We start from the raw sequence: 17519 nt of genomic DNA on the forward strand, positions 1-17519 counted from the left end.
CCGATGGTTCGCTGCAGAAGCACGTAACCCTATAGTCACAGCGTCTGGAAAAGATCGCTAACGTACTCGTGCGAGATTTCGATCGCGTCATGTTGCCTTTGGCAATGTAACCTCTCCGATCGCTAAGCCAACGCTTCTAAGTTGCAATCTGACGCCGGCAAGATGCTCAAGAATTGGTACGACCGAATCTGAACCCTGGGGAACATGCACTACGACGTTAGAGCTGAAAGATTCAGAGGCGAATTTAACACAACTGAGTGGTTTAACCCTCAGGATAAGTCTTCCTTCGAGGTAAACCACTTCAAATTATTTGGTTATGTCTTCAGGGGTTGTCAAATTTGCCGGGGCCAAAGTACTGTACATATTGTCTTTGAAGCACTATAGATGAACCTCCAATGTAACTCGATCATAGATCGCTATAAGCTTATATTAAGCATACATCGTGGGTCGCTAAGGTAGGGACCCTTGAAATCGCTATCTACCTACCTACCCGTATATTTACATACCCATAGTAGTATCGATCACCCAACGCCTATCTAAATACGACCTTGCATATCGCCTATGGCAGATCATTGCACCACGTGCGAATAAAGCGGTCTTCAGGCTATCCTTCGTTTCTTACACAGGATGGTAGCAGCATGATCCGGCAAGAATTGCGTCTCGACCTCCAAGCTCTTAGGTCGTGCCTGTCCCTCTGCAAATTTGATATCGTAGTTATTCAGCAGATACATCGTGATCGCCTTGATTTCGTCGCCAGCGAAGAAGCGACCGGGACACGCGTGTCTTCCGTACCCGAACGCCATACTCTGCGGATTCGCCTGTGGCAGGGTGGGTCAGTGATGTTCCTCACAGGTCGCCCTTGTGGGGTAAGTTATTCCCAGCTCAGTCTGCGCCAATATGACTCTTAAGATAGAACTACAAGTTCCCAATAAATCACATGAGGGGAATGAGCAAGGTGACTAGAATATACGTACTGCAACAAACTGCGCCTTGCCTTTCGTAGCCGGATCATTGGTCGTCTGGCGCAGTTTCGCAAATCTTAGACCGTCAAAGGTCTCGGGCTTGGGATACAGCTTTGGGTCCATGGCGATGGCCTGTGCCGGCACACCGATGGTGATATGTGCCGGTATCACGAAGCCATCCGAGAGGCGCCAGTCCTCGATAATAATACGCTCGAACGTAACTGGGTAGTTTTGATTAGTCTAGAATAACATTAGAGTATCAGCAAGGGAAAGTCGTACTTAACAAGAGCGGATTAAATCGCTGGCTTTCTTTCATGATGCTGTCCATAACGTGCATCTGGAAGAACCCCTTTTTACCAATCTTCCCGTCTTCATCAACGACCCTTCCATACTCCTCTCTCACAAGGGGAATTAACTCGGGGTGTGCGCAGAGGTCAAAGATTAACTGGCTATTCGCCCCAGCGGTGGTGTGGATAGCTGCGAAGCTGATCTTGAGCAGGATCCTCGCGATGAATCGGTGGTCGGTCTCCTCGTCCACCGCGGCGTCCTGCATCCACGAGAGCAGGTCCTTCGGGCGCTCGCCCGTGCGCTTCCGCTCCGCAAGCATGGGGAGCGCGGCTCTCTCGGCCTCTCGGTGATACTTGGCGAGGACGCGCACCTCGGGGATCAGGCGCGCGGCGAGGGGCTTGAGAAACTCGGGGTACTTCTTCAGCTTCTGCGCGCCGGCATACCCGTCGATGGCGAACGCGATAGATGCGGCTACCCAAGATGAGTTGCGGCTTAGCTCGCGTCCTCCGAACATGCGGGACGAGACGCGCGCGACGATGCGCGTGATGACGTCTACGAGAGGCACTTCCGTCCACTCCTCTTCGGAGCACTTCGGGAAGATCTGGTCGAACGCTTCGACGATCTCATCCTGCACACTCTGCATGACGTCTGGCAAGTGCTGGTTCAGATCCGCCTTGACCGTCCTAGGGTGCAGCGTACTGCGACTGCCGAAGGTCGTGTACTTGCCCTCGAACATCTCGATGAAGGTCCCCACGAAGTCGACCTTGCCGACAGGCGCCGTCTTCAGATCTTCGAGGTAGCCGACCGGAATCATCAGGCGCTCGCCCAGAGGGGACGGCACGTAGAAGAATCCGCCGCCGACGTTGTTGTGGAAGTACCCCTCGGCGAGCATGGCCTGAGAGCCATGTTGAAAGCGCTCCCGATTTCGGATTCTCTCCTTGCTACCGGCATCGCCAATTACCGGTATTCCGGGAACGAGGCGCTGTCTGGGCGGCGAAAAGTAGTACCATATGCTTGCTGTGAGGATGGTTACGAATAAGATACCGCAGATGTCATTCATATTGAGTGACGATGTCCATGCAATGCAATCATCAAAGACACGTGGACTCAGCAGAGCCGTGTCTAGCATCGAATCTAACGACATGGCTTTAATTAACTTGAGTCACGATGCCCACTTGGGAAGAAAGGCGTGCAGTGAGGAGCATTTTGCGTCTAGATCTGCAGTATATGTAGGTATATTGCTAGGTGGTAGGCCGCTCACATTATGCTGTGCCTCAGTTTATGTGAAACTTATCTAATCCGGGCACTTCCTCTTAGGGATAAACCGTCAGCAGTTGGGATTCTGGTGCAACATGGGGGTGTTTATGGGTACCTGGGTAACTTTAGACTCAAGCCGACGATCGTATTGATGCTTGTCGGCGTCTTGATCCTCGGCATCGGCTATGTTGGCCTTAGCCTCCTCGACAGTATGAGATAGATGAGACATGCGTGGAGTCTTGCCGTCTAGATAGGTATGTATGCATACATACCCGGAATTCGCAACCAAAGCTCTCCGCGCAGCAACAGCGCCGTTCTTCTCACTCGGTTGATCCCGTGCCACTGCCTTTATATTAACCGAGGTTCCATCCCCGAAACTCGAAGATATCGAGGTATCAGTAATTATTTGCCAAGTCCTACAAGTCCTGGATAAGTTAAGCATCATGGCGCCCATGATCGAAGAATATGTCCCCGAGTCTATGGTCCCTCTCGCTCGGGAGCAAGCCAAGCCCGTGGCTACGCCGGCCCAAAGGGAAATTAGCATCCCTTCGTCGGACTGGACGGCGCAGATTCATCCGCTTCACGAGAGTGTTATCGCCGAGGTGGACGGCTATTTCCTCCAGCACTGGCCTTTTCCCGACGAAAAAGCACGCAAGAAGTTCGTGGCCGCGGGTTTCTCACGAGTTACGTGCTTCTACTTTCCTAAGGCGCTAGACGACCGGATCCATTACGCGTGTCGGCTGCTAACGCTGCTCTTCCTGATAGATGGTAAGCTTCTCTCCCAAAGCGGCCGCGGCATCGTGAGTGCAGTGCAGAATTGTCGTTGACGAGCGGACAGACATCCTCGAATACATGTCCCTCGAGGATGGGCGCGCCTATAACGAGAAGCTCATGCCACTCTTTCGGGGCTCCGTTCTACCGGACCGCAGCGTGCCGGTTGAATGGATCGGCTACGATCTGTGGGAGTCCATGCGCGCGCAGGATAAGGACATGGCCGACGAGATCATGGAGCCCGTTTTTACCTTCATGCGCGCGCAGACGGATCCCGCGCGCCTAACCGAGATGGGGCTGGGCCGATATCTAGAGTACCGCGAGGCTGACGTTGGCAAGGCGTAAGTTGAACCCCTTATTATCTGAACCCTACCTGGGTATCGAGCACAAAAGGCAGCTAGAAAATATGGGCGACGGTGCTAAATCTTCTCCCAAGACTCCTTGCCGCACTGATGCGGTTCTCTATGGCGCTCGAGGTGCCGGCTTCGGACCTCGAGATGGTTCGTCCTGTGGACCGGAATTGCTCCAAGCATCTCTCGATCGTCAATGATATCTGGTCGTACGAGAAAGAAGTCTTAGCTGCTAAAACTCTCCATGAGGAGGGCGGAATTCTGTGCACGGCTGTGGCCGTGCTAAGCAAGGAGGCCGAGATCAGCACCGACGCCGCGAAACGCGTGCTCTACCATCTATGCCGAGAGTGGGAACTCGAGCACCGGATGTTGGTCGCCGGTATCTTGGCACGGAAGGACACGCCGGTGTTAAGGGCGTACTTGGAAGGTCTCGAGCTGCAGATGAGCGGAAACGAGCTTTGGAGTAGGACAACCCTGAGATATGTGCAGCCGAAGGCTTGACTGGTCCGAGCTCAAGATGGAATTGGCGGTGTGCTGCCGTTGGAGACTGTGATGCGAGAGTCCTAGAAATGGAGAATCTGATAGGCTTCGAAAAACGACCACTACAGCGCACATAGTATGTAAGTGCTGACCTGTATTGATCGAAGCTCGGAGGGTAGTTGAGGGCGATCTGTGGCTTTGGCTGAAGACACCCTTCGGAGAAGGTTTTGCTTTTTCTGCATGTCTCTTATGCAAGACAAATCTCATCTAGTATCTTCTCGCCATTCGCTGCTATCCATGTCATCGACATGAGCATGTATCATCCTGCGATAGTTTTCTTCTATTCTATTAGCTCCACCATGTATCGGTACATCTATTCGTATCGAGTACCGTACTGATACCTGGGCGATATTCGGGTTCTCCAACTAACAGGGATACCCGTAGTCTACGCCCCAATGAGTAAGATGGTTATATGCTTAGATGCCGAGCCTCGTAGCTGGTGAAGGGGATGTCGAAGGTACGTTAACGCAGAGGGTTCACGCCCCCTTTGAGTCAGCTTGGGTTCGAAGTAGGGTTACATCAGCCTCATTCGATAAGCAATTAAAAAGGGGTTGCTCGATCTTGTGAAACCGGACACGTACAGTGACTTACGGTGACATGTGTATCCTCTTGTGGTGTGGGTAGTATCTAATGGATATAACACGATAGCTGATCAGATAAGTGACAACTACTGAATCACACGTAGGTGACGGGGTAGTAGATACCTACCTAGGTAAGAGTCTGATTAGGTAATTAGGTACTTACCTAAGGGATCTCGGAGTTAGTGATTAGCTCTTCGGCGTTTGCGGAATATCTAAATCTGCGCTTACATCCGCACATCCGATCCAAACAAAGCACATGGCGAAATGTACAGTGTACGCACATCCACTTCATACCAGGAGATGGTCACTCAAAATGCCACGATACGAATTTATCAAAGTAGAAACCTGGAATGGGAAAACGAAACCTACTGGCTCCGTAAGAAGTCACGCGATACGTGCAGGTCTCCGAAAGTCCGGAACCCATTCAAGGACCGGAGGAAGGCTGCAACTCCGTCTTCCTACAAGACTCAGGGGAGGCTTAATATCTCCCGAGACAGAGGCCGTAGAGTATGAAGGTTCAGATTCGCGCTCGGTGCTAGACGTGTCTGTAGAGGTAAATGATGCCACAAACTAGGTAGGTTGTATGGTCGTCCAGGCTGACGATGTTTCCATACCAGAACTCGATACGACCGCCGACGTATCACGTAGAATCCGTGGGCGCCGGAAGAGTGGACCCGTTCGATTCCCTCCCGATACCTTCGAATCTAGAGATTGACCACCTGGTAAAATATCGTAAGTGTCCCGATTATCGACCATCGGGATCTAAACGTCTCCTCAAACCTCTGACTCGACCTGTTAGTCATCACAAAGTTCGACATCAGCTTAGCGTCGGTTCATCGCGGGAAGGCATGGTTTCCGTACGCGTTGCAGAGCGCGCCGATGATGCACGGCACTCTTGCGATGGCTGCGGCGGTATGGCGAGCAGAGTATCCCGTTCTAGAACGTTCGATCCAGATCGAGGGCATCCGTCAGAAAGGCGAGGCGATGCGACTTATCAGAGCTCACTTAGCGCTTGTCAATTCCGTGACTGATGAAGCATTTACCTTTGTAATGTCAACCATGTCGACTTTGGTGATTGTCGAGGTATTTGAACCTTTCCTTGAGAAGTGACGGGGTTTCAACCCGCTGACTGCCGAGGCTCTAGGTCCTCGACGGTGACTTCGAGGCTGCGGAAACGCATTTGCGAGGTGTCTATAGTCTCTTTACCTCGAGAGGCGGTAGTGACAACTTTAAAGACGAATGGATCTTTTGCAAGTCGACCAATCTGTAGGTTTCTGAGAAGCCATCTCTCAATAGTCTTACTAAACGAGCTATTAGAGCCGATATACAAGTTGCCGTTGCGCTGGGCCGTCAACTTATATTCCCGCGCCTCTACCTAGATCAGGGTTACCTTCCAGAGACTCCGGAATCTCCCGCTGGCCATGCTCAACACCAACCGTTAAATTGTTCGATAACCGACAGAAGCTCTCACGAGTGCGTTGCGATATTTATTCAAATAAGGCAACTTCTTTCAGCACGCCAGCTAACGACAGGTTCGCCCGAAACCTTTCGGGTTCCGCCAGCCGCTCTCGACGAGTTAATCCTGCGATATCTCTATCGAGACTGCGTCGACGACGTATCCGATTCCAGGAGACGCTCTTATGCGCTGGTCCTCGCTGCTCACATATTCATGTATGTGACTTTGCGCCAGGCGCCGCCAAAAAGTCCTCTAGTACATCGAATGTGTATAAGGCTGCAGGGAGCTGTTGGAATAACACCGCCTGCTAGGCAACTCTGGGCGGAAAATGAGGCAGCGTTGTTGTGGATAGCTTTCGTCGGGCTTCTTGGGACCGGAGAGCGGGCAGAGACATGTCCGGCAGGCCAGTCCTTCCTATATCTTTTTCGGTCTGTTGTAGAGCGATATCCAAGTGATTCGCCTCAGGGCGCTGACAGCCTCCATGAGATGCTATCCGCCTTTCTATGGGATGAGTCTTATTGTCGGCCATTGCTACGCTGGTTGGACGATCATCAGCTGATTGGTCAGACGTGAGATTTCGACCCATTAATTTCCTATTTAGGAAATATGTCTGAACATAATCCGCGATACTGTATTCCTCATGGGCTCAGACAAAGACATCATACTTCCTAAAGTGGTAAGCCGGACAGGTGCAGCTCACCGAGTGCTTTTAGCAGAGGCATTTGACCTAAGATTTCGAGCATAAAAGAATGGCATCAGACACGAGGGTTAACCAACAAGTATCGCAGCGACACTTCCCAATATTTCTAAGAACATACAGGAAGTCCTACCGAATATGGCTGGAGAACTTGTTCTACTTACTGGTGGCACCGGCTTCCTAGGGTATGTGATCCTTGCGGATCTGTTGAAGAGTGGTTATCGAGTTCGCGTCGCGGCTCGATCGCAAGCCAAGATCGATAAGATCCGGGCAGCTCCCTCTGTCTCTGCCTTGGACCCTCCCGTAACCCAGCTCACGTTCGTGATCGTGCCGGATATGACGACCCCCGGCGCATACGATGATGCGGTATGCGGAGTTGACTTCATTATCCACGCAGCCGCGCCGCTTCACTCGGGTTCGGCACCGCCCAAAGAGCAATTAGAGGAGCTCTTCGTCGCAAGTTCAGTGAAAGGTAGTCTAGGCATTCTCAAATCTGCGAGCGAGAAGGCCAAGACGGTAAGACGCGTCGTCATGACAAGCTCCACGGTGGCCATCGCCCCCGCAGACATCTACATTAAAGGCACCATCGAAGACGACGTCATTCGCGGGCCCGATAGCCGCATGGCCGTACCAGCGCCGCCGTACGACTCCGAGCTCCGGGCGTATTGCGCAGGTAAGACGGCGGCTCTCGAGGCGTCCGAGGCATTCGTCAGAGACAACGCCGTAAACTTCGACCTAATCTCCATCCTCCCGTCCTGGATATTAGGGAGAGACGAGCTCGCCGTCAACACCGGAGATTTCCGAGCAGGGTCGAACGGCATGATGATCGGGTGGCTGTTGACCGGTAACCAGAGCTTTAGCGCCGTCGGAAACGCTGTCCTCTGCGCGGACGTGGCTCGCACGCATGTCAGATCACTGGATCGGGATATTGAGGGAAACCAATCGTTCCTCCTCAACACCGAGGTAAAATGGGAAGACACCGTCAACATCGCCAAAAAGCATTTTCCTGATGCATTCACGTCGGGCCTCTTTCAAGAGGGAGTATGGCAACCCACTCTACCCTTAAGATGGGATATAAGTAAGGTGTGTGCTCGCTAGGTAATTATGTTACGCATGTTGACATCTCGGTTACTAACGTTACATAAAACAGGTGCAAGACATTCTTGGGATTAACCTTACCACATATGACGCGATAGTGAAAGAGGTGGCAGGCCAATACCTTAAATTGGCCGAGAGAGAGCAAGGGGTAAGCCGCTCTTCTTGACACTTCATAATACCGTTGCTCCTTGTAGGTAGGCAGCAGAACCCCTTAAGCAAAGATCACCGGAAGAATATTTGGCTATCAAGATCAAGGAAAAGGGATGAATATAGAGGACCACATTTTATTGTTACCTAGACATTATGATTCCATATAGGCCTAAATGAACTTCCGCTTCGGTCAGGAATCAGACCGGTAACGTTCCATAACTAGGTACCTTTCACCTACATAGTAGGCGTGATTCTTATACAGTACTACGAAGGATAATCACGAAGATTACTGACGGAAGATTGCGTTCGACGCCTTAATTAGTAACAACCCCATTACTAGCTACGAACGATTTCCAATTATATCCCCCCTTGGTCAACACATCCGCGTCGTGACCAAATAACCACTTCCGTCGCTCTTCATATCCCCAAAATATCGGATTCTCCTCGCTGTCAACCCGAAGCTTCCGATCCCTTAACTCCTGCTCTTCGCCGTCGTCGATATGCAGGATATACTGATGCTCGCGCGTCTTCGCCTGGATGAGCGTCGCTCGCGGCTTCCGAATCGCCTCGAACCGTTCTAACGCGCTACCGAGCTCCATATCCGTAGCCAGCAACTGCCGCAGCACAGCAGCGTCCTCGAACGACTGCGCAGCGCCCTGGGCGAGGTACGGCAGCATCGGGTGACAGCTATCGCCGAGCAGCATAACCTTACCAGACGGATGCACCCAGCGCGACAAGTCTGGCAGGTCGCAGAGGCGCCACTTCATGAAGTCGCCGGTGAGGGCGCACAGCTTCCGGATGCGGGGCTCCCAGTCGGCGAACCTCTTGCGCAGCTCGCTGTTGTCGCCCTTGATGACCCACACCTGGTCCGTGGTCTCGTTCTGCGACGTCGCGCACACGACCAAGTTGTACAGCTCGCCGTCGCGCACGGGGTACCCGACGAGGTGGGCGTCCGGCCCGCACCACGACGTCGTGCACGGGTTCGTGATGAGGTCCGCCAGGTCGGGGTCTGCTAACAGCTTTTCTCCCGGCAGGACGATCCTGTACGCCACGTCTCCCGTGTCTCGGGGAACGTCGGGCTGGCCCGTGAGGAGGGGCCGCGTTATCGACTTGATGCCGTCGGCTGCGATGACTAGGTCCGCGGCGAAGACTTCGCCGTCCTGCGTCGTAGCGCTGGGAGCTTCGAAATCGTAAGACACGACCCTCTTATTGTTTAGGACCTCGACGCCGGCTTTCCTCACCGCAGCCAAGAGCGCCTCGTGGAGGTCCGCGCGGTGTACCAAGTAGTAAGGGGCCCCGTGCTCCTCGACGATGTTGTCGAATGGTATTTCGACCATAGTAGACCCGTCTTTCCACCGGACGAAATGGTAGCGCCTCGACACGGATTTCTTCATCTTCTCTAGGTCGACGCCCCAGCGGAGCAGGAGCCGGCTCGAATTGGGCGGGAGTCTGATGCCTGCGCCGGCCTACCCGTGAGAGTAAGCTTCGATGTCGCGATTCGCGCTTGATCTGAGATTCGCGATTGTTACGCGAGGCTGTAGATGCTCACCTCGGCAAATTCTGGGACTGCGTCGATTACGCGAACCGAGTGTCCGTCGGTCCTTAGGGCTAGGCTAGCGGCTAGACCGCCGAGCCCGGCACCGACGATGAGGATGTCGAGAGATCTTTTAGCCCCGGGCATTGGGATAAGCTACGATTGGAAGCCTCGGATTAGGTAGGTAAGTGAAAGCTCCAGAAGTAAAGTTCTACCGCCAGCCTAGTTGATTATTCAACATCCTACTAGCAAGGAACATGTACTTCGCATGTTCTTCGCATGTTCTTTATATACCTGTCGAGGTGAGTTGGTCTTGTTGGTCTCATGGCGACTTGGTATTCTCATGTAAGCTTTCGTGTAATGCGGCTCGTCGTCGAATATACCGAAAACCGTTGGCTAGTGTCGTTGATTGCAACTTAGTCCCGATAAATTCTAAGCTAGCTGGGGACACCAAGATATAATAGGGCGGTTCCATGATTCCGGTGCCCACCTTCGCGATACCAGATAAGCGGAGGCAGATAAATTGCCATCTACCCCTGTACGTCGCGACTCGCCGGCTTCGTAGACATATTTTCACGTGGCAGGTGAAGAGAGGATAGAGAAGTACCTATGTAGAATGTAGCCGTCTGTACCGTTCTCGGATCCATGACTCCTGGTCTGATTTGATATTATGGTTAGAACGGTTTAGTTCGCGGGTCATCCCCGCAACCCCAGATCTGCTAAATCTTTAGTTCGCGAACTAGCTTCGCGGATCCCACTAGCCTCTACTAGCTCCCGCTGTGCCGTCCTGTCGGAGATCGAATCTGAGCTGGGCATCGGCTTTCAAACGGGACTTGCGAATAGAACTCCACCAAAAATATCTATGCGGTCGAGCTTTCGAGCGTGACGAGATCTCGTATATTGAGTCTCTCCGTTCAGTTAGTTGGACTGAAAAAAGCCTCATTTTTTATTTGCGATTTTTCGCGATTTTTCACGATGGGCTCAAGTTTAGATGGTCCTCGTCGCCTGTCGCGTGAGCCGTCCGAGCTTGAGAAGCAGAACATGTCTCATTCAGAGTCTCCCTCGGAGTCTTACTCAGAGACCCCTACTCAAGAAGAAGAGATCATTGGCCCACTTCAAGCCAAGCAAATCCTTCGAAAGATCGATTGGCGAATCATTCCTCTACTTCAATTCCTATACATGTTAACCTTTCTCGATAGAGTGAATATCGGAAATGCTAGGTTATGGAATTTGGAACGAGATCTGAAGATGTCGGGTTACGATTACAACATCGTCGTACTAAGTCAGCTTACCCTTTTTGGACCTCCTATTCGACCTCCTATTCGTCCCCGTCTACGAGTAAGCACATGCTAACTATCCAAGTCTTCTATATTCCTTACATCATACTGGAGATCCCGTCGAATTACTTTTTTAACCGCATCGAACCCAGGAAGTTCATGGCTATAATAATGATGGGTTGGGGATGTATGACAATCTCGATATCTGTACCGACTCGGTTCTTTCTGCAGCGTGACTAATTCTTCCAAGTGACAATCACATTTTCTGGATTTTCGCAAAGCTATGCGGGGCTCCTTGTTTCCCGCGTACTTATCGGGGTTTTCGAAGCTGGCATGTTTCCCGGTTGTATATATCTGATCTCTGGGTAGGTCGTCCTTGGCGGCAGTCAATTTCTTGGATTCTTGTGAAAGCCCTCGCTATGCGCAGCGCTATTACCTCACCTGATTCTCTATTTCTTGTCCTTCTTGTTTTCTTCATTTTTATAGATTTCTTGCGCGTCGCAGTCTAATATGAAATAGATGGTACCGCCGGCACGAACTTGTAACTCGTATGGCCTTCTTTTTCGTTGCAAACGACATTGCAGGGACGATATCGGGACTCTTCGGCGCAGGCTTGGGGTCTCTCGACGGCTTAAACGGCTATTCGGGATGGCGGTGGATCTTCTTCATCGAAGGTGCGATGACCAGTCTCGCGGCGATCCTCGCTTGGTTCTTCGTACCCCCGTTTCCGGAGGATAGCTCTTTCTTGACTCCCGTGGAGAAGAAGTGGCTGTTGCGGAGGTTGAAGACGGATAACAAGGGCATGTCCCACGAAAAGATGACTATAGGATCGGTAGTGGACTCGCTCAAGGACTGGAAGGTCCTTACGTCCGGTGTCATCTATCTAGGAGTCTGCACCACGGCGTATTCTATCTCGGTCTTTCAGCCGACGATTCTGCTCACGTTTGGCTGGGATGATCTCAAGTCCAACCTTTTGAGCGCGCCACCGCGAGTCGCGTCCGGCATCATCTCGGTGACGATCGGCATTTGGTCGGATCGGATTCAGCTTAGAGGGATCTTCTGTCTAGGCGGATTCTTGTTGAGTATATTGGGTATGTTTCTCATAGCATATTTAGAGGGAGCTTTGAGATACATGGGGATATACTTCGCTGCGATTGGAATCTATATCGTTCAACCTTTATCCATCGCCTGGTGGTAAGTCCGCTTCGATCCCATTACTTACCTACCTAAGATACGCTCGCGTCTAATGATATCCGCGCAGTACGAATCAGGTCACGAGCTCCAACAAACGGGGAACCATCACTGCATTTGCTGGAACTATAGGACAGGTTGGCGGCATTATCTCAGCTGTCGTGTTCCCGTCCCAGGATAGTCCTCGATACATTCCCGGTCTCATGACATGCATCGCTTTACAGATTGCAGGAATCATTGCCGTCGTCAACCTATGGATCTGTTGTTATTATGAGAATAGACAGCGCGAGGCGGGCAAACGTGACTACTTGCGAGACTTGTCTCAGGAGGATCAAGATCGACTGGGAGAGAAGCATCCTGACTTTCGATACACTCTGTAATTTTGAATTGTATTATAGTAGGCATAGTTGGGGAGCTCTGTCATGGGTCATGTAGGTATATCAAAATAGCTTTCACTGATTTAGTATATTAATGCATCCTATTGGAACGTTGTGCCACGTCTCACTGAGAGGGGGAAGCAAAAGTGGGTTATGGCGTTATGCATCTCAACACATTGTTGTACTAGGTACGTGGGAAGGACTCTGGAGTGGTCCACGGGTAGCTCCGTACGGACGTATTGTCCACTGGTCGGATTTCAAGTGCATGGCAATAAATTTGATGTGCTGAATACAAACCTATATCCACCATATGCCCACCGTCCATGTGTCCATCATATGCCTACCACATGTCCACCATATCCGTTTTTTTGATCCTTTACACTATTGAGGCCTTGCAGGCGAACTCCCATATCCCATAGAAATATCGATGCCTCCACCCGGCAACGTGGTAACCCAGTCTACGTCGACCCCGCCAACGTGCCCAGCCCACCCGCTAAACCCGTCGAGCTCGGCTCCCCCTTCTATAGTCTGTGCCAGGGGTATCATATCATTAGACCAGTAGAAGGAATCTAACGTCTGAGAGCCTATGAAAGCACCCGGCGCAATTTGCGTCGGATCCAGCGGCGGATTACCAGCCACCCCATTAACCTGGTTCACCGTAGCATGGTTATCCAGGCCTTCGTCCGCCGCTAATTTCGGCGACATGTACCGATAATTGACGTAGTCAGCAAAGTCAGCCAGGAGCGTGGCAAAGCGATTCATCGTGCCGCTCTTTTCCACTCTCACCGACACGGCTCGGAGCTGCGCTACGAGCCCCCTAAAGGTCTCGAGGACCCTGTATTCCTCCGGAGTATTGTGATGCCGGAGCATGCCTGACGACAGGATCATGGACGCCCAGTAGACGTAAAATACGTCTAGGCCCGACACGCCGTTGACTAGGCCGAAAGAGTCCAGCAGGATGATGATCATGGCCATCTGGCTCGCGTGGCGTAGGCAAGTACCCGCGAGCGCGGTCTGCCGGCTAGCCGCGTGGCTTGGTTCCTGGCTAGGTGGTTGGTTGACGGACAGCTCCTGCAGGAGGAACGGCCGGGTCGTGAATAAGCCGGTGTAGTGATACAGCAAGTGCAGCATCAACGCCGCCCGCAACGACGATCTCTGCCACCGTAGTAGGGATCTCAGATCGTCGAAGCCTATGGGGTTCGGCTCCTTGTCGTCCAGCAGACGCTCGCCGGTTTTTATGGGCGGGATATTCAGCCATTGTTTCTTCGAAACGTCGGTTCTCCACTGCTCGAGATCTAGAAGGATCGCTTCCGGACTTCGAAGTGCCGAGCCTTTAGCAGCTACATCATCTCCTATTCCCTGGCTTGTTCTGCTTCTGCCGAGGATTTGATACAGGCGTATGCTGAAAGCAATGAGCACGGCATCACCGCCGCCGCCGCTGTCGTCCACTGTGATACACATCAGCATATCCCTTTAGACTTAGGTGTATTGGGAGCGTGATTCGCAGGTAAGTATTCTAGGTATACCGCCAACGTTCAAACTTGGCAATTACTGGGGAGATACTAGGTATGTTGATCTAGAAACAAAACCCCCCCAAAAAGGAGACGAAAAAAGGAGACGACATGGACGAGGTACTCACACATCCCCGGACGTGGCGGTGTCACTTCGACGTCGGGGTCGTTGATGCCGCTCGGTCGACCGAGGGTAGTAGCTAGGAACTGCTCGAAACCGTACAGCGTACAGAAGACGCGTTTTCTAATCTCCCTCTCGATCGGGTTAAATGCGGACTCGGTATCTCTCCGATGAAGTCCCAAGGCAAACGCGAGCCTAGTCGCCGTTCCGACAAGGTTCCAGGTCGCGTTTCGTTCGTTGTTGTTGTGTAGAAACAAGCTCAGCAGGAGCAGAGCCCGGAGGTTATACAGCGTGCATTTGCTGATGAGATGCGGTAGGAGGGATCTGGCCGACGATACGCAATGCCTCCGTAGCGCGTTGTGATCGAGGTTAGGTTCGCCGATGTCCGGTTCGCTCATGCTACCGAATACGAGCATCATATAGATACATGCCAATAATCCAGGATCCAGGTCTTTCTCTTCGTGCTCCTGGCTCCCGGCATGACGGAACCTCCGGGTCTGTGCTTCGTAATCACCCTCAAACGTCCCGCGATGGAAGAGGACGAAGTCGTCGTGGACGTTTTGGAAAAATGACTGCAATAGTCTATCGAGCACGTCTTGCGGCGGAAGCCGTTTCCAATGCTCCTCTATACCAACGGACGGCCTCCGAGCGCGATTGCTCTCCAACGAGGCGATGCTCCTAGGCGAACGCTGGTCGCGCGCGGTAGATATGGAGACGTCGTCGGCGTGTCTAGAGTCGAGAGCATCTTCGTGGACGTCTTCGACCTCGAGTGCCTGAGCTCCGTCGTCTTCGGTGAACTTTGCGACCCTGGGAGGCGCTAGGCTCTGCGCGCCGGGACTCTGGTCTCTCGAGATGAGGAGCCTTCTTAGCTTACCCAGAAACTGAAGACCCCCGGACGGCCCTATGTAGTGCTCCTTGCCGGACGTGTCGGTTACGAGACACGTCGTGCTATCTACCGACTGCGAACTCTCCGGTTGTGCGGAGGGGTGGGTGTTATGCCTCGCTCCCGAGCGAGTGGATTGGTTGGTATGCGTTGCGGAGAACCCTCCTTCGCTAGGAGGCTCCGACTGTCGCGGTATTCGCAACGCCTCGTCTATCTTCGCCGGCACTTCGGTGCTGTGAGATAGATCGGGCATCTGGTATCCTCGGGACTGGCCGAGTCGCATGAGATCGGCGACGGAGTCGGTAGCCTCGTCGGCGAACGCTCCTTTGACGATGGCCTCTAGACAACGGAAGCTATGCGCAACTTAGCGTGAGCTCAGGGGATGAAAGTCCCGGTCTTCGATTTCTCCAGAGAACAGCACGTCCATGTTGATCCGAGGAGCTGAACCTACCGATCACTAAGATCTTCCACGTTACCGTAGAACCGGGTCTTGCGAGGGAGCGTGAACGTGCACTCGACGTCCTGCGCGAGGCATGCCGTGCAACGGTTGGCCTCTCCCGGAGCCGGGATACACCTGCAGCGTTTCTAGCTCGTATCGTTAGCTGGTTTGACGTTCGATGGTTTCGAGGCTAGCCGACTTAGCGTCTTGGGTCGATCTCCGTTTACCTTTCGACACAGGTCGCAGCTCTGGATTCCGCGTTTCCGCTGGTCTTCCGGCACGCGACGGGCGCGCCGCTTCGCCTCCGCGGCCCTGGCGGAGCTGGCGCTAGCACTAGCACTACTCATCGTTGGTCCTCGGGTGAAGAATCCCTTGGAAGCGTCGGATCGCTCATTCCTGGCCGGTAAAGTGTGGAAACTGCGAAAACTGCTTTATGTATGACTCCGTGACGGCCTCAGCTGGCCAGGGTATGGGCTCCGCACGAGCGCTAGACGATCCATGCTGCCGGGTCTAATACTTTACTGCAAGAAGTATGGTATTCCCGTACCCCGCATAGGAATCATGATTCCGGTCCCGGATCTTAGGCACGTTAGTGTCCTTTGGTATTAGCTGCTATTAGGTCGTATCTCGAGAAGACGTGTGCGGAGTAGCTTCTGACTCGAACCCGGCAGCCCGGTCCCAGTAATTAATACCTACCTAGTCAATCGTCGACGTGCACCAACATGGCAACTACAATTTCGTCTCTAGCACTTCCGTCTTCGCGCACGATTTCCTACGCCCTCACTACGGTATCATCCGATCTCGACGCACCGACTGTCCTGCTTTCTAATTCTTTATGTGGGCCATTTGCGACCTGGGACCGCGTTGTCCCGAAGCTTACCTCGAAGGGGTTGAACGTATTGCGCTACGATCAACCCGGGCATGGGACCTCTGGCGTTCCAGCGGATCTATCCTCTACTAGCTTCCATACGCTGGCCGACGATGTTCGAGAGCTTCTTAACCACCTCTCCATTAAGCGGTTGCGTGGCTGGGTTGGCGTTAGCATGGGTGGCGCGACTGGCATGATATTTGCCACCAAATATCCCAATATTATCCAGAAACTTGTTGTTTGCAATTCATTATCCTGCTCCTTCGCCAATGCCGGGGCTACCGACGTGCTTGAGCCGATGGTTACGATGGCTCGCGGAACGGGTAAGATAGATGGAGTAGTGGATGCCATTCTTGTGCGTTGGTTTGGTCGTGCGTGGATAGATGCCAACCCGGACGAAGCACACCGCATGCGCGAGGTGATGCTCCAGACGAGCATCGAAGGTTTCGAGACTTGCGCTGCGGCCCTCAGGAGCCAGGCGTTCGATCTACGGCCATCACTTACAGAAGTAGGCCACGGAATCGACGAGGCGTTGTTCGTTGTCGGTGAGAAAGATGCGGAATTACGTGAGACTATGCAAGATCTGCAAAAGGGTGTCGAACGGGGACTGAAGGAGAAGAACGAGCATGCTTCTGTAGATTTGCAAATCATTAAAAATGCCGGCCACGTCTGTTATGTTGATGGTTATGACGAGTTCGTTGGTGTTGTCGCTCGTTTCTTAGACCATTAGCGAGGACTGAGGATATTGACAATGAGAATCACGTTGGTTCCAGCACAGGAAGCCAACCATCACCATCCATTGACGTCCTTCATAGAGCACATCGCCGGGCACTTTCAGTAATGTCGACGTAATTGCATGATTCTTTATAGATACTACTTCGCCAATGGCTTCAACATTAAGAGCCATTCAGGAAGGCAGTCGCAGTAGCTAGCCAAGGGCAAAAGCCGCGCTGCTGGAACTAGGCTTGCCAACTCGTCTAGCGATGATTATATGATCTAGTCTCGATAGCTATGCTAAGTCATATTACTTTCAGCCTTACGATAAATCGACCTATTTGGTCGAACTTGATCATTCGACTTGTAATAAGATACACCAGCTGTTGGACTGCACGCAGTGGATTATACCATTACACAATATCCGCGATATTTGGCTTTCTCGTACTCGTGG

General features: G+C 52.5%; 8 protein-coding genes across 8 annotated transcripts; 5 read left to right on the forward strand and 3 right to left on the reverse strand.

The window, feature by feature from the left end:
- Positions 1-368: 368 nt before the first annotated feature.
- Positions 369-2485, reverse strand: F4807DRAFT_214448 (cytochrome P450). The gene is made up of 3 exons (XM_047993969.1): positions 1242-2485; positions 975-1183; positions 369-818 (listed from the first exon to the last, which is right to left on the reverse strand). The coding sequence occupies exons 1-3, from the start codon at positions 2392-2394 to the stop codon at positions 600-602; spliced, it is 1581 nt and encodes a 526-aa protein (XP_047851305.1). The 5' UTR covers positions 2395-2485; the 3' UTR covers positions 369-599.
- F4807DRAFT_469840 (Aristolochene synthase in complex with 12,13-Difluorofarnesyl diphosphate) lies at positions 2486-4129 on the forward strand (the record flags this gene model as incomplete). The annotated part of the gene is made up of 3 exons (XM_048002757.1): positions 2486-3275; positions 3346-3619; positions 3715-4129. The coding sequence occupies exons 1-3, from the start codon at positions 2951-2953 to the stop codon at positions 4127-4129; spliced, it is 1014 nt and encodes a 337-aa protein (XP_047851306.1). The 5' UTR covers positions 2486-2950.
- An 881-nt stretch (positions 4130-5010) lies between these two features.
- F4807DRAFT_214794 (uncharacterized protein) lies at positions 5011-6909 on the forward strand. The gene is made up of 5 exons (XM_047993972.1): positions 5011-5302; positions 5367-5481; positions 5549-5832; positions 5894-6015; positions 6067-6909. The coding sequence occupies exons 1-5, from the start codon at positions 5063-5065 to the stop codon at positions 6776-6778; spliced, it is 1473 nt and encodes a 490-aa protein (XP_047851307.1). The 5' UTR covers positions 5011-5062; the 3' UTR covers positions 6779-6909.
- Positions 6910-7040: 131 nt separating this feature from the next.
- F4807DRAFT_463192 (uncharacterized protein) lies at positions 7041-8075 on the forward strand (the record flags this gene model as incomplete). Its single annotated transcript, XM_048001937.1, has 2 exons — positions 7041-7980; positions 8053-8075. 2 exons carry the CDS (start codon positions 7041-7043, stop codon positions 8073-8075), a joined length of 963 nt encoding a protein of 320 aa, XP_047851308.1.
- Positions 8076-8464: 389 nt separating this feature from the next.
- Positions 8465-9831, reverse strand: F4807DRAFT_463193 (salicylate hydroxylase; the record flags this gene model as incomplete). Its single annotated transcript, XM_048001938.1, has 2 exons — positions 8465-9616; positions 9700-9831. 2 exons carry the CDS (start codon positions 9829-9831, stop codon positions 8465-8467), a joined length of 1284 nt encoding a protein of 427 aa, XP_047851309.1.
- An 894-nt stretch (positions 9832-10725) lies between these two features.
- Positions 10726-12532, forward strand: F4807DRAFT_453165 (MFS transporter; the record flags this gene model as incomplete). The annotated part of the gene is made up of 5 exons (XM_048000421.1): positions 10726-10966; positions 11047-11148; positions 11212-11326; positions 11481-12155; positions 12223-12532. 5 exons carry the CDS (start codon positions 10726-10728, stop codon positions 12530-12532), a joined length of 1443 nt encoding a protein of 480 aa, XP_047851310.1.
- Positions 12533-12709: 177 nt separating this feature from the next.
- Positions 12710-16017, reverse strand: F4807DRAFT_214619 (fungal-specific transcription factor domain-containing protein). The gene is made up of 4 exons (XM_047993971.1): positions 15711-16017; positions 15496-15629; positions 14169-15397; positions 12710-13977 (listed from the first exon to the last, which is right to left on the reverse strand). Exons 1-4 carry the CDS (start codon positions 15828-15830, stop codon positions 12911-12913), a joined length of 2550 nt encoding a protein of 849 aa, XP_047851311.1. The 5' UTR covers positions 15831-16017; the 3' UTR covers positions 12710-12910.
- Position 16018: 1 nt separating this feature from the next.
- F4807DRAFT_214507 (zearalenone lactonase) lies at positions 16019-17248 on the forward strand. The gene is made up of 2 exons (XM_047993970.1): positions 16019-17113; positions 17167-17248. Exon 1 carries the CDS (start codon positions 16206-16208, stop codon positions 17079-17081), a length of 876 nt encoding a protein of 291 aa, XP_047851312.1. The 5' UTR covers positions 16019-16205; the 3' UTR covers positions 17082-17113; positions 17167-17248.
- The last annotated feature ends 271 nt before the right edge of the window (positions 17249-17519 follow it).

The sequence above is a fragment of the Annulohypoxylon truncatum genome, assembly GCF_022578515.1.
Source record: "Annulohypoxylon truncatum strain CBS 140777 unplaced genomic scaffold F4807scaffold_31, whole genome shotgun sequence".
Taxonomy (NCBI): Eukaryota; Fungi; Ascomycota; class Sordariomycetes; order Xylariales; family Hypoxylaceae; genus Annulohypoxylon; species Annulohypoxylon truncatum.

What these genes read in the sequence shown, in the direction of transcription:
- F4807DRAFT_214448 (XM_047993969.1), bottom strand. Translation starts at nt 2,394, where the DNA reads ATGTCGTTAGATTCGATGCTAGACACGGCTCTGCTGAGTCCACGTGTC. An exon ending in ATTTAATCCGCTCTTGTTAA is followed by an intron (nt 1,184 to 1,241) that starts GTACGACTTTCC and finishes AAAACTACCCAG; the next exon opens with TTACGTTCGAGCGTATTATT. An exon ending in GCAAGGCGCAGTTTGTTGCA is followed by an intron (nt 819 to 974) that starts GTACGTATATTC and finishes ACCCTGCCACAG; the next exon opens with GCGAATCCGCAGAGTATGGC.
- F4807DRAFT_214794 (XM_047993972.1), top strand. Translation starts at nt 5,063, where the DNA reads ATGCCACGATACGAATTTATCAAAGTAGAAACCTGGAATGGGAAAACG. An exon ending in TGCTAGACGTGTCTGTAGAG is followed by an intron (nt 5,303 to 5,366) that starts GTAAATGATGCC and finishes TTTCCATACCAG; the next exon opens with AACTCGATACGACCGCCGAC. An exon ending in TTTTGCAAGTCGACCAATCT is followed by an intron (nt 6,016 to 6,066) that starts GTAGGTTTCTGA and finishes ACGAGCTATTAG; the next exon opens with AGCCGATATACAAGTTGCCG.
- F4807DRAFT_214619 (XM_047993971.1), bottom strand. Translation starts at nt 15,830, where the DNA reads ATGAGTAGTGCTAGTGCTAGCGCCAGCTCCGCCAGGGCCGCGGAGGCG. An exon ending in GTGGAAGATCTTAGTGATCG is followed by an intron (nt 15,398 to 15,495) that starts GTAGGTTCAGCT and finishes AGTTGCGCATAG; the next exon opens with CTTCCGTTGTCTAGAGGCCA. An exon ending in ACCGCCACGTCCGGGGATGT is followed by an intron (nt 13,978 to 14,168) that starts GTGAGTACCTCG and finishes TGTGTATCACAG; the next exon opens with TGGACGACAGCGGCGGCGGC.
- F4807DRAFT_214507 (XM_047993970.1), top strand. Translation starts at nt 16,206, where the DNA reads ATGGCAACTACAATTTCGTCTCTAGCACTTCCGTCTTCGCGCACGATT.